At 42.0% G+C, this 15,056-nt stretch overlaps 1 protein-coding gene across 2 annotated transcripts in view; it reads left to right on the forward strand.

The window, feature by feature from the left end:
* The first annotated feature begins 334 nt into the window (after positions 1-334).
* The window catches only part of slc8a1b (solute carrier family 8 member 1b), an 81,758-nt gene continuing 67,036 nt past the window's right edge, over positions 335-15,056 (forward strand). For both annotated transcript variants that reach the window (XM_034308355.2, XM_053237487.1), the window contains exons 1-2: positions 335-630; positions 2,053-3,911. In XM_034308355.2, coding sequence (XP_034164246.1) covers positions 2,098-3,911 — 1,814 coding nt within the window. In that variant the 5' untranslated portion in view covers positions 335-630; positions 2,053-2,097. The remainder of the gene's footprint in view (positions 631-2,052; positions 3,912-15,056) is intronic.

Raw genomic sequence — 15,056 nt, forward strand, 5'->3', positions numbered from 1 at the left:
GCAGTGTTTTTAAAAGAACCCTTTCCTCTAGCAGTGGGAAGTGTGTGTTTCTGTTTGAAATCAGAGTATCACATGTTTAATTCTCCGAGGTTCTTGAAGGCTGTCTCCGTGGCGACTGAGTCCGAGTCCTTGTCCTTCTTCCTCTTCTTTATGTTTTTTCCTTCTTTGGACATATTTAGGGTTCTGATTGGAAAGAGGGATGAGCTGAGTTTGGCACTGAGCCACGGTGCATCATGTCAGAGAGAAAGGAAGAGAAAGGAGGAGGAGAAAGAGAGAGAGACATAAAGAAAGAAGGGAGGGAGGGGAAAGAGAGAGAGAGAGAGAGAGAGAGAGACTCACTCACTCACACAGAGGAAAAGAATGAGGAAGAACTCGCTCTTCCACTCAGCACATTTCTGTCTTTCTCGGGTCCGATCTCTCATGTGATCTGATCTGATCTGATCTGATGTGATCTGATCTGAGGGGCTGTGTGAATGGGAAAACGGGAGCGACTCTGAGGCTGAGCTGTGCTGCGGGTTTCTTATCGCTCCTCCATCCGCCGTATAAAAGCCGCAAACCGAATGCGAGCTCGAGCAGTGCGGCACCGACCACGCGCGCTCCGTCTCCCTGCGTCTCGCTCCGTGTCCGAAGGTAAGAAAGAAAGCCGTCCTCCACCTCGCACCACCTCGCCTTCCACTTCACCCGGACCCGACCATCTCCATCCGACTCACTCGTTCATTTTTTTGTTTGAAGTGCCGCCGTTTCACGGGTGCAAGACAGAAAAGAAAGAAAGCGCGAGCTTTCAGTTCCATTCGATTCGACTGCACCGACACGCTGCACGCTCTCGGGCTCGCTGTAACCACAGGGGGGACATTTTCCATTTTGCGCACGCAGTTTGTTTTTTTTTGCAAAGCTTTAGCGCGTGTCTGAATTCAGCACGAATTTTATTTTATTTTATGTATTTATTTATTGGAAGAATTTCAGTTAGGGAGCGCGAGACCGCGCGCGCTGCTCGCTGCAGATGCAGCTCCGGTACCGCATGCACAGCAGCACCACGACCCCGGCCAGCTGCTTAACCAACCCATTCATCTGGTGATTTTACTGACATCTCTGTTTTATTTTGTTTAGTTGTGCATCCGTGCACGCGCTTTGTGTCGGTGTGTAAGTGTGTGTGTGTGTGTGTGTGTGTTACACTCTGGAGATCATCGTGCATAAGCTTTCAGTGTGTGTAAGATGCAAATACTGTATTTTTTGAACGATATGGTTTTTTTTACAGTTAAACACTGAAATATGAAATATTACTTCCATTAGAGAGGATCTGTGGAATGTAAATGCTGCTGTGAAAAAAAATAAAAATAAATAAATAAATAAATGAAAGAGCAATGGGACAGGCTTATCTTCCACGAGGATCATGTCGATTTTTTTCTGTATCACCAAATGCACATCGGTTTCAACCCTTTAATATGCTTTCAGTATTTATTTATTTTTTAATATTCAAACCCAGATCTTATGCGCTGAGAATGAAAGTGTTTAGAAGGTTAATTTTTGAGTTAATTTTTGCTTTAATATTTTAAATTTGAAGTAAACCTATTCCAACAATGGGATTATGAAATAAGGATGTGTGACTTCCTGTTTAGCTATTGTTAAAAGGATTATATTTAAATGCCTGAAAGTGAAGTGTGTGTGTGTGTGTGTGTGTGTGTGTGTGTGTGTGTGGTGCATCTTTCGCCTGCAGGCGTATATCAGAGGCATTTCCCAGTCGCCTGTTCTTCTGTCCCTGTGCATATGATAGCACACCGCTGTCCCAGGACAAACTCTGCACGCACTAGTGAATGTAACATGGCGTATTCATTTGGTCGTAAAAATATTAAAAATAATTCATCACACAAGTCCTTCTTAGTTATTCACGTGAAGTCACCGGACACGCTGCATTAACGGCGTAGATCAGTCCTCGTAGAGCTCTGCCCTCTCCAACGTTGCAGCACTGCTTCACTTTAATGCATCTCTTTAAACCACATTTCTTCCCTTCCCTGCACTCGTTCATTTCCCTCCCTTGTTCTCGCCATTCCGCAGGTTTCCGAAGCAGCAGCAGACGGTTCATTTTTCACCCCTGGCAGAATGATGAGGCATTCGGAGGTTTCCTCGTTCCTCTCCACGGGGCTCCAGTGTCTTGCGGTAGTGGCAGCTTTGCTCTGCAACATCCATCACGTGACAGCGGAAAAGGTTCAAGACCACGACTCGGACCATTCCAACAAATCAGGGACCTGCGGGGGTATAGTCAAGTGCGCCCCTGGAGTGATTCTCCCGGTGTGGGAGCCCCAAAACCCCTCTTTTGGGGACAAGGTGGCACGGGCCACAGTGTACTTCGTGGCTTTGGTTTACATGTTCCTCGGAGTTTCCATCATCGCAGATCGTTTCATGGCGTCCATCGAGGTGATCACCTCTCAGGAGAAAGAGATCACCATTAAGAAACCCAATGGAGAAACGACCACCACCACTGTACGCATCTGGAACGAAACGGTGTCCAATCTTACCCTCATGGCCTTGGGTTCTTCTGCTCCAGAGATTTTGCTTTCTGTCATTGAGGTTTGTGGTCATAACTTTGATGCCGGTGACCTTGGACCTTCCACCATTGTTGGAAGTGCCGCCTTTAACATGTTCGTGATTATCGGACTCTGCGTCTACGTGGTTCCTGATGGGGAACATCGCAAGGTGAAGCACCTTCGTGTCTTCTTCGTCACTGCTGCCTGGAGCATTTTCGCATATCTGTGGCTCTATTTGATCCTGGCGGTTATCTCTCCAGGCGTTGTACAAGTTTGGGAAGGCCTCCTCACGCTTTTCTTCTTCCCCATCTGCGTCGTTTTTGCCTGGATTGCCGATCGTCGTCTCCTCTTCTACAAATACGTCTACAAACGCTACAGAACTGGCAAACATCGCGGGATGATCATCGAAACCGAAGGAGATCGTCCTCTTCCGTCCAAAGTGGACATTGAAATGGATGGGAAGATGCTGAACTCCCATGCTGTGGATTTTCTGGATGGAACTTTGACTCTGGACCTGGACGACAAAGATATTGATGAAGAGGAGGCCAGGCGTGACATGGCGAAGATCTTGAAGGAGCTGAAGCAGAAGCATCCAGATAAAGAAGTGGAGCAGCTGATTGAGCTGGCTAATTACCAAGTTCTCAGCCAACAACAAAAAAGTCGGGCGTTCTATCGATGCCAGGCAACACGGCTGATGACCGGTGCTGGGAATATTTTAAAGAAACATGCAGCAGATCAGGCGCGAAAAGCAGTTAGCATGCATGAGGTGCGCAGTGACATCGGTGAAAACGATCCCATTTCCAAGATCTATTTTGATCCCGGATCTTATCAATGCCTGGAAAACTGTGGAACCGTGGCGGTCAATGTGGTACGCCGCGGTGGAGATCTCAACCAAACAGTTTCAGTTGAATTTCGCACAGAAGACGGGACGGCCAACGCAGGCTCGGACTACGAATTCACCGAGGGCACGGTGTTGTTCAAGCCGGGCGAGACTCAAAAGGAGATCCGTGTCGGCATCATCGACGATGACATCTTTGAAGAGGACGAGAACTTCCACATCCACCTCAGCAACGTCCGCATTGTTCACGAAGACGATGAGGCAGAGAATGCCGAAGCCAATCACGTGGACACGATCGCGACCCTCGGCATTCCTTCCACCGCCACAGTCACTATATTCGATGACGACCACGCCGGAATCTTCACCTTCGAAGAGCCTGTGATACACGTGAGCGAAAGTATCGGCGTGATGGAGGTGAAGGTTCTCAGAACGTCAGGAGCTCGAGGTGTGGTTATGGTTCCCTACAAGACCATTGAGGGCACGGCGAAAGGAGGAGGCGAGGATTTCGAGGACAGCCATGGCATGCTGGAGTTCCAAAACGATGAAATCTTGTAAGTCACTCTTAATCTTTAGTTGAATTTCTGGAACACTATGTTTTAGTGACAGAGCATCTGTGAAGGTCCTAATTTTGTTCTGTTTGGGTGAAAATGACCTCAGAGCCTAAAAAGTGCATAAAATTGGCTTGTGCACCAAAAATCAGGGTGATGTTCTCAGTCCCATTCCCTCCGTCTCATGTTTATTGAGTACAATTACAGTGATGAAGGCCCGGCTTAACCAGACATCACCTCAGTTTTAGGGTTAAAACTGGCTTCTTCAAATGTAATTCCAGCAGCAGACCCTTCACTGGTGCTCTGTCATTTCAGGAACGATGCACTGTTGAGTTTCAGATGAATGTCTGTGTGCTGGATGCTGAATGTCTGTTCTCGTGACATCACGGTGGTGCTGAAAGATTTGTCCCGGAAGATGAGGAAGATGTCGTCCTGTTCCTCTGTCTAACTTTTCTTCTTTCATGTATCTATCCATCTTCCTGCTGTTTTCTCTCTGCTCTCTGCTGCTGAGGCTCGGAGTCTGGGTTAAACACGTGTCAAATGCTGAAGAATGTCGAAAGTATCATTACAGAATCTAATGCTTCCATCTGTTTTGCATATCAGTCTGGTCACTGGCTGAGTGGATCAGAGATTTGGCAATTTTGGAAACTCTTAGAGAACAAATGAGGTTGTTTTTGTGGGAAAAACGTGTTCTGATGGTTGGATAAAATGGAGGTGTGTGTTTATTCTCACTTGTTTGGTTATCACATGTAGGTTTCGACACACACCATGACCTTTTCACTAGTCTAACCTTTACGAGTTGTGTTGTGTTGTGTTGTGTCTCTGTGTTTCATGACAAGATAAGCAGACTTAACGTACACCTCGTTGCTTTTTCACACATTCCCATCACACCAGAGCATGACTCTTCAAATTAATTAATTAAATAATAAAGATCCGGTTACATAAATGTCCAGATAAGTGACTAACATGATTATGATTATGATGATTATGATTCTTGGCTATAAATAAGTTTGAAGTGGTTATGTTTTGTTTCACTGTGGTTACCGCTTTGGACTCACGCCACGAAACCCCGCCCACTCCCGCAGTTATTAGCGACTTTAAGCAGCGAAGGTGCCAGAGACAGCTACGGCAGCTGGAAAGAAAAAGGGAGCTGTTCTGCACATGTGCGAACTTGACTCACTGCTTCCTGCTGCAGTTCAACTACGGCAAAAACAGTGAGGTTTATAAACGAGTTCATTTATTAGATTTACACTAAATAATTGGGTCAAAGACTACTGAGCTTGGAAGCTGACAAAAAGTATTTGAAAAATATAAATTTCAGATATTTTAATCATATTCACAAAATTAACTAAAATTTTTCGGGGAATTTAAATAAACATTTTTGCCAGTGTTTTTACTTTTCCCCTGGAATCCTGGACGCTTCACCTTTGACCATAAAATCTGTATTTTTGAGATTTGTATTTATAGTTCGGATTTTTTAAAATCTTGAAACCACAACATATAATTCTGTATAATATGGGTTTAAAGGTAAATCTGACTCCTACGAAGTTTAAAATTTAAAAAAAAACATTGGCAAAAATGTACATTTTCTAAAGACACCACAGAAAAAGCTTTCCAAGCGCTGTAAAAGACATTTATAATTTAATGTGTTTTTCTGAAGAGATGTCAGACTCCACAGACCCAAAGCCATCGCAGGAAGTCAGCTTTGATATTATAATGAATTTCTGATGTTTTATAAACTCGTAGTTAATCACAGAAATAAAGACTGTCAAACACTCTTTCTCCTTTCTGACTAAACTAAACACAGATTTAGTTCTGCTGAACCTGCCTGAGATACTCTCTAAAAAAACCTTAGGTTACAGCAATTACGAAGATGAACGAACGAACGAATGAATGAACGAATGAATGAATGAACAAATGAATGAACAAACAAATGAATGAATGAATGAACAAATGAATGAATGAACGAATGCTGTAACTGTTGGTGTGTCGACAGTTTTAATGAAGCTGTCTTTGTGCTGAAAGCTTCATATCTGACCGCCTGTGTTAAAGTAAAAAACACTCGTTTTGCGCTTTAGGAGAATAAACGCTCACGTCTCTGTTCATCTTTAACCCTTTCATGCGCAGTTTCCTCACCTTAAGGCTGTTTTTAGGAAAATATCAGATCTTTACTGCAATTGAACATAAATCATTATCCTGATTTCTGTTGCTTTCTAGACTATTTCTCGTTCCTCGGCCACTGAATGCCTGAGAGTTTTATTTAATAAGAAGAAGTATTATTTTTAAATAGATTTTTTTCACCTCCTTGGATTACGTAACGGTTCTAGACTCTGTACATTTTGTATATATGTCAATAATATCAGTATACTTTGTTCGGAAATTAAAAAAAAAATCTATAATTTCAGTTATGAGCATTAAATATTTAGACCTGTGTGTTAAAGAGTCTTAGTTTAAAAACTCACTGAAAGATTTTTTATTATTATTTCAGGTATTTATCGTGTTTTGTGATATTTATACAAAGTAAAAATTCATATGAAATTTTTCAATTTTAAGTAATAAAACCATTTAAAGAATCTGTATATGATTTTAAATAATTTACACACTTCACTAATCAGACTAGAAATTGTAAATGAAATAAAAAAACACTTCCTTCGTGACTTCTCCCTGTAGCTCGTCTCTGATTGGACGGCTCGTCTTTAGCTAAATCATTTACATAAACGTGTGTGAAGGGATAAACTGAAACAGACGATCAGCTACAGAAGCTGAACTGGATCATGATTAGAAGACTAGCATGGCTGAGGGTTTTAATTAATTTATTTATATATTTATTTACTTCCTGCTGCTGAAGTTACTTCACTGTATCTGCAACACTGATGACGTCTTCACCTCAGTGCTGCGATTATTTAAATGATGTCCTTGTCCACGTTATAAATTCTATCTTGTCGTCTCTTGTCCTGATTTCTGGGACTGTGTAAGACAAGTGTAGCGACGGAGCGAACGTGAGCCGTGTGTTTTAAGGCAGATTCGAAGCAGATGTTGAGGGTCAGACTTTCCGGGGCCTGTTGGCCCGCTGCATATTTTCCATCGTGCAGTGCTGCGAGTGCCGTTAAGTGGATTTTAATAACACTCCTTTAATGAAATGATGGAGGGACTGAAGGACGCAGGGATGATGGCGAGGAAAAGAGTCCCGCAACCATAGCAGCGACTCTGGATCTCCGCTTTCTTTAAAAAAAAACCAGCTCGAATGTGATGTGTTTGGATATTAAACGATTCCGGAGCATATAATTAGAACATTATCTCATGTTTCTGGAATATGAATTCAGAGCGGAATAAGTGATACAACCTCACATTACCGCCATGCCTGCCTCTCAGACCTGTAAAAGCATTCATGATTTCCATCTATTTATTATTAATAATTTTTTTTATTCCTTCCCCCCCTTAGGAAAAATTGTGTGAATTTTTGTTAAAGAGCAGAAAAATTCCCCACTAAATCCTATTAGGCTGTTCAACATCACAGATGTGGCAGATGTGTAGATAAAACAAGTGCACATTCATCTTTTCATGACACGTCCTCGACTTTTTTCCACTGTGCGCCATTTTATTCACTGACTTGTTGCCTTTTGTACACATGCTGATGATCCTGAGGTCAGCCGGAGCTGGTTGTGGTTTGTAAAAAAGCTGCAGGTAAAAGTCTGATGTAAACAAGCCTGGGTTTCAATGTCTAAGTGTTATATAAAATGATTCGAGTTTATCTAATGGAAGATAAGATAAGACAAATGTTTATTAACACTTCATGAGGAGATTAAAGCGTCACAGTGGCATGAGAGTGAGAATCGAAAGAAATGAGGTGGAAAATAAATAAATATAAATACGAGTATGCAGAATGAGATAAACACGACTGTGTGACAGGAGCGTGGCGTTTACAGAAAGACAGAACATACTCGGGTTATTGTGTAATGTAGAAGGAGAACATGCTTCCTCGAGGAATACTGCAGTAAACCGGTAACTGTACAGAGCGAATACTTACTGAGTGAACGCAGGAAGCGTGTCAGGATGGACTGATCCGAGTGTAGAGAGGGCAGGATGATACAGCCGTACGATATCGTTCTTTTCCACGCTGTGAAAGAGCTGCAGGATTTCCTCGCACTCTCACGGGAGGAGCTGGTAATGATCGCTGTTTATTTAGCTAGCGTTCGTTTTTGAGTGCAGTGGACAGGACCGGACCGGACAGAGCCGGAGCATTCTGATTTCGTTCTGATTTCCTCAGCAGCAGCGATGCCAGTGACGACTTGTCTCGTTTCGAGCTGTAGAACGTCTTTTGGAAGGTCGGGCAGTGTTCTGAAGCTCTGGGTCTCGGCAGTAGTGAGCGTGGAGCTCCTGTAGCGTGGAAGTGCAGGTGCTTCTGTGTTTATCTGGTGTGTTTACATTTCCTATTTATCTGACTTGTTTTGTTTTTGTTTGAGGCTGTGTAGTTTATGGTATCATTGTCTGCATTTATTGTATATTATTTACTGCAGTCTTTTACCCCTCGTCAGTGTCTACTACATGTTGCACGCTAGTTTCCTGAAGGAACTGTGTTTAGTTTTTATCCATTGCCATGCGATGTGCTAAAAATGACAATAAAGCTGACTTTGACTTTGACTTTGACTTTGTACGTGACGTTGTTGGTGTTTGGAGCTGAAACTGAAATAGACTGAAACACTGAAACACTTCTCACACACATTCAGGTCAGAAAACCATGACGCTAAATGAGGACCTGTTGAGTCTGTGTTTGGAGGCCGAGGCTAATTAAACCACAGCTATTGGCTAGTGCTACTGTGATTGACAGGTGAGCGAGAATATGCCCCTCCCACCCGACTCGTGATCACGGACAGCTGAGGAATGATCGGATGAATCGGATGATGGATGATGACAGACGGGGTAGAAAGATGATCTGAGCTATGAAAGTGTCCTTTTCCTGTTACAGCAACGCTAATAAGCTTGAGTGTATAAAAGAACCTAAACTAGCTCTGCTGCTCGAGTGTCTAATGTGCATGTGTGTATTAGAACGTACGCTAGTCACCATTAAATGTATAAATCTTCTAAACCAACTCGATCCATTTATTCCATGTACAGGTTAATAATCATTTTTAAAAATAAAATAAACTTCTCTTATGCGCTAATGCTGATTTAAGTGTTTCAGTCAAATCTTTTAGTTTTTACATGCCACTAAAATCACATTTTGTAATTCTGTATAAAACTTACTAGGGGGCGGGGCTACGTATGAGCTCAGTCTGTGATGTCACAACATGGCCCCCATGGCTTTAACCAATTACGACTGATATGCAAATTATTTTGGGATAACAAGGCAGTAAAGTTTGGAAAGTTTTAGCTACAGAACTTGTGTGTTAGTCTTGTGACCTAACTAACATTAGTGATGTAGAACATTGTGATTGTCATGGTAACGTTATGTTATCGTCATGGTAACGTTATAGTTTGACAGATTTAGCTGCTGTTAAGTAAATCAGTAAAAGTGAAAATTAGGATGTAAATTGAGACTCTTGATCATCAACAACCAGCTAGTTATTATTAATTTTCATGTCATGAATATTTATAGATTGTTATATTCTACATCTTTAATAAGGATAAAGGTGTAGAGATGGAAGCCGGCTGTGTTGTTAGTTATTAAAAGTAGTTTTAAAAGCTTATTAAACACAGGTTAGCTGTACTTTAAACCCTGGGATTGAAAGCCTCCTATGACAAGATCACATCATCTGATTTGAAGAAATCACAAGTGGAATGCGGTGATTAGAACCAGACCTACCTGTTCCACACACACACACACACACACACACACACACACACACACACACACACACACACACACACACACCAGGTAGAAAGGTCAGGCAAGTTCATTCTGTTAAACTATTGTGAAATATTATGGAAGAGATTACACTGAATTCTGGATTCTGATTGGTCAGGAGGTGTTAATTTTCTGTGACAGCAGGAATGTAGGAGGTTTCACTCGTGATCACTCTAAAGCTGTAAATAGACAGAAAAGTATTAATTTAAAAATGAGATTACGGAGATAAAAGTGGTTTTTCATTTGAAGCAAAGATTCATGGGAAATATTTTGGGTGAGATTTGTTTATTTGTTTTAACAAATTTGTGCTATTTGTTAATTTTATTCCAAAACTACAGAAGTCAGACATGAAACAACTTGGAACAACAACACTTGGGTTAACTAATTAACTAATAATCAACTAATTAATTAATTAAATAATAATCGATCACAGATCAACAGAGTCCATATATTAAAAGGATGATAGTCTTTTTCTGTGTGAGGAGTGTGTTGAGTGTGTGGAGTGTTTGAGGAGTGTATGGGGAGTGTGTGGAGTGTTTGAGGAGTGTGAGGAGTGTGTGGAGTGTTTGAGGAGTGTGTGTAGAGTGTGTGAGGAGTGTGTAGAGTGTGTGTGAGGAGTGTGTGAGGAGTGTGTAGAGTGTGTGTGAGGAGTGTGTGAGGAGTGTGTAGAATGTGAGGAGTGTGTGAGGAGTGTGTGAGGAGTGTGTGTAGAGTGTGTGAGGAGTGTGTAGAGTGTGTGTGAGGAGTGTGTAGAATGTGAGGAGTGTGTGAGGAGTGTGTGTGGAGTATGTGGAGTGTTTGAGGAGTGTGTGAGGAGTGTGTGAGGAGTGTGTGTGGAGTGTGTGAGGAGTGTTTGAGGAGTGTGTGACGAGTGTTTGAGGAGTGTGTGAGGAGTGTGTGAGGAGTGTGTGTGGAGTGTGTGAGGAGTGTGTGAGGAGTGTGTGACGAGTGTTTGAGGAGTGTGTGTGGAGTATGTGGAGTGTGTGTGGAGTGTGTGTGGAGTGTGTTGAGTGTGTGAGGAGTGTGTTGAGTGTGTGAGGAGTGTGTTGAGTGTTTGAGGAGTGTGTGTAGAGTGTGTGAGGAGTGTGTAGAGTGTGTGTGAGGAGTGTGTGAGGAGTGTGTAGAATGTGAGGAGTGTGTGAGGAGTGTGTGTGGAGTATGTGGAGTGTTTGAGGAGTGTGTGAGGAGTGTGTGAGGAGTGTGTAGAATGTGAGGAGTGTGTGAGGAGTGTGTGTGGAGTGTGTGACGAGTGTTTGAGGAGTGTGTGAGGAGTGTTTGAGGAGTGTGTGACGAGTGTTTGAGGAGTGTGTGAGGAGTGTGTGAGGAGTGTGTGACGAGTGTTTGAGGAGTGTGTGAGGAGTGTGTGTGGAGTATGTGGAGTGTGTGTGGAGTGTGTTGAGTGTGTGAGGAGTGTGTGAGGAGTGTGTTGAGTGTGTGAGGAGTGTGTGAGGAGTGTGTTGAGTGTGTGTAGTGTCGCTACGCCCTTGAACACAGCACAGGTGCAGGAAGGACAGATTGCGCCGGAAAAAGCGAAGGAAGAGAGGAGAAAGGGAGAGAAAAAGAAAAGAGGGAATGAGAAAATAGCTGATCTACATTGTGTAGCCCGAGGCCGTCTCCACCCTCAATTCAACTCCACACTAAAGTCAGGAAAAGTTTCTCAACCAAAAACTCTGTTTCTCGCCCAACACGCAACTTCCTCCAGCCAATCAGCTGTGAGCAGGTCCTTTAATGACAGTGCAGATGGTTGCGTCCTTCCACACACACACACACACACACACACACACACACATACACACACACACACACACAGGCACAGTGATGGATGAGCGCGTGTGTATTGCAACCTCGTTCCTTTTTGAAGCCCTCGGCAAAATCGCCAGAAGCACTTTGACAATTCTGTGTGTGTGTGTGTGTGTGTGTGTGTGTGTGTGTGTTTGTTTGTGTGTGTGTGTGTGTGTGTGTGTGTGTGCGTGTGTGTGTGTATAAGGAGGCAACCATCTGCACTGTCATTAAAGGAGACAGCCATCAGATGGTTCGGTCCCCCAGGATGGCCAAAGAAAAGAGAAAGACAGAAGTGTCTCGAGATGAGAAAGGGGGAAAAAGTGTGTATCACAGAGATGAGACAGAGAGACAGACAGGTCTTTCTCTCTCTCTCTCTCTCTCTCCCTCTCTGTCTCTCTCTCTCTCTGTCTCTCTCTCTACCTCTCGCTCATTATGTGTCTCTCTCTCTCTGTCTCTCTCTCTCTCTCTGTCTCTATATCTCTCTCATTATGTGTCTTTCTCTCTGTCTCTCTTTCTCTCATCTATCTGTTTCTCCATCCTTTACTTTCTCTCTCTCCATCTTCCTGTCTCTCTCTCCATCTGTCTTACTCTCTGTCTGTCTGTCTATTTCTCTCTCCATCTATTTGTCTCTCTATCCTTCTGTCTCTCTTCCTATTTATTTCTCTTTCTCTCCATCTCTCTCTCTCCATCTATCTGTCTCACTCTGTGTTTCTCTCTCCAGCTACCCCTCTCCCTCTCCATTGTCTCTCCTCACCTGTTTTGTCTCTTTCTCCATCTCTCTCTCTCTCTCTGTTCCACACTTTATTAATAGCTGTGGTTCAATTAGTCTTGGCCTCCAAACACAGATTCAACAGGTCCTCATTTAGCATCTTGGCTTTTCTGACCTGAATGTGTGTGAGAACTGTTTCAGTCTGTTTCAGTGTTTTAATGTTTCAGTGTTTCAGTGTTTCAGTATTTCAGTGTTTCAGGGTTTCAGTATTTCAGGGTTTCAGTGTTTCAGTGTTTCAGTGTTTCAGTATTTAATTGTTTCAGTATTTCATTGTTTCAGTATTTCAGTGTTGCTGTGTTTCATTGTTTCAGTATTTCAGTATTTCAGTGTTTCAGTGTTTCAGGGTTTCAGTGTTTCAGTATTTCAGTGTTTCAGTGTTTCTGTGTTTCAGTATTTCTGTGTTTCAGTATTTCAGGGTTTCAGTGTTTCAGTATTTCAGTGTTTCAGGGTTTCAGTGTTTCAGTATTTCAGTGTTTCAGTGTTTCTGTGTTTCAGTATTTCAGTGTTTCAGTGTTTCAGTGTTTCTGTGTTTCAGTATTTCAGGGTTTCAGTGTTTCAGTGTTTCAGTATTTCAGTGTTTCAGTATTTCAGGGTTTCAGTGTTTCTGTGTTTCAGTATTTCAGTGTTTCAGTATTTCAGTGTTTCAGTGTTTCTGTGTTTCAGTATTTCAGTGTTTCAGTATTTCAGTGTTTCAGTGTTTCAGGGTTTCAGGGTTTCAGTATTTCAGTGTTTCAGGGTTTCAGGGTTTCAGTATTTCAGTGTTTCAGTATTTCAGTGTTTCAGTGTTTCTGTGTTTCAGTATTTCAGTGTTTCAGTATTTCAGTATTTCAGTGTTTCAGTGTTTCAGTGTTTCAGTGTTTCAGTGTCTCAGTGTTTCAGTGTTTCAGTGTTTCAGTGTTTCAGTATTTCAGTGTTTCAGTGTTTCAGTATTTCAGTGTTTCAGTGTTTCAGTGTTTCAGTATTTCAGTATTTCAGTGTTTCAGTGTTTCAGGGTTTCAGTGTTTCAGTATTTCAGTGTTTCAGTGTTTCTGTGTTTCAGTATTTCTGTGTTTCAGTATTTCAGGGTTTCAGTGTTTCAGTATTTCAGTGTTTCAGGGTTTCAGTGTTTCAGTATTTCAGTGTTTCAGTGTTTCTGTGTTTCAGTATTTCAGTGTTTCAGTGTTTCAGTGTTTCTGTGTTTCAGTATTTCAGGGTTTCAGTGTTTCAGTGTTTCAGTATTTCAGTGTTTCAGTATTTCAGGGTTTCAGTGTTTCTGTGTTTCAGTATTTCAGTGTTTCAGTATTTCAGTGTTTCAGTGTTTCTGTGTTTCAGTATTTCAGTGTTTCAGTATTTCAGTGTTTCAGTGTTTCAGGGTTTCAGGGTTTCAGTATTTCAGTGTTTCAGGGTTTCAGGGTTTCAGTATTTCAGTGTTTCAGTATTTCAGTGTTTCAGTGTTTCTGTGTTTCAGTATTTCAGTGTTTCAGTATTTCAGTATTTCAGTGTTTCAGTGTTTCAGTGTTTCAGTGTCTCAGTGTTTCAGTGTTTCAGTGTTTCTGTGTTTCAGTATTTCAGTGTTTCAGTATTTCAGTATTTCAGTGTTTCAGTGTTTCAGTGTTTCAGTATTTCAGTGTTTCAGTGTTTCAGTGTTTCAGTGTTTCAGGGTTTCAGGGTTTCAGTATTTCAGTGTTTCAGGGTTTCAGGGTTTCAGTATTTCAGTGTTTCAGTATTTCAGTGTTTCAGTGTTTCTGTGTTTCAGTATTTCAGTGTTTCAGTATTTCAGTATTTCAGTATTTCAGTGTTTCAGTATTTCAGTGTTTCAGTGTTTCAGTGTGTAACCCATAATATTGAAGAAAGCATAATTTAAAATCACTCCACACTCCCAAAAATATGTAATTACACACCAGAATAAAGAACAGAAGGACCTGCGCTTACACTCTACAGGAAATGTACACACTACACATTTGATTAATATGCAAATTTTACTCTCGACATTAAAACACTGAAACCCCTTCCCCAGTAAAGCACTGTCTCATGGCCTGCGTTTGCGTAACGAGCCTTCTAATGACACAAAACTGGATCTTTCTGGTGCCACAAAGCTCTAAGCTTGCTGGAATCCCAGTATCCTGATAACACCATCTCCACTGTGAAGCATGGTGGTGGTAGCATCATACCGAGCGCTAGCCTTGTCCTCTAGGTGGACGTGTCCGATTTTTAATTTTGCTTTGTGGGATTTTTGGAGTTTGGGATATTTTTTATAATCAAACCCCTGATTGATACTTTTCCAGAACTGCTAGATTAGCTTTCACTCGCTAGTTTTTTTTTTTTTCTAGGTTAACTTTAATTTAATTATAACCCATGTGTCCCCTTGCCATTGACAAGAAATGCCTTTTAATAAAACCTCAGTGGGTGGAGCGAGTGACATCTGTGTTGTCATTGGTGGGGATGGAGCTTACACAATCTTTACACAAACATAACCCCGCCCACTTTCCACTGAAACGGAGGGAAATTGTGCTGATAAGTCAATAACAACATAAGTGTGTTAGATTTCAGTAGTGGACTCGAGTGTGTGTGTGTGTGTGTGTGTGTGAGAGAATGTAAGAACAGGAAGCTACAAGGACTGAGTCACACAGAAAGTGTGTGTGTGTGTGTTAGGTAACTGCAGTCAGTAAACTGGTCGATGTTGATTTGATTTCAGTCCCTCTGCCATGGAGGTGAGTCTAATCTCTAGCAAAAGCTTCGAGTGTAACCCGAGAACCTGTATGTGTATGTATGT

The sequence above is a fragment of the Pangasianodon hypophthalmus genome, chromosome 10, assembly GCF_027358585.1.
Source record: "Pangasianodon hypophthalmus isolate fPanHyp1 chromosome 10, fPanHyp1.pri, whole genome shotgun sequence".
Taxonomy (NCBI): Eukaryota; Metazoa; Chordata; class Actinopteri; order Siluriformes; family Pangasiidae; genus Pangasianodon; species Pangasianodon hypophthalmus.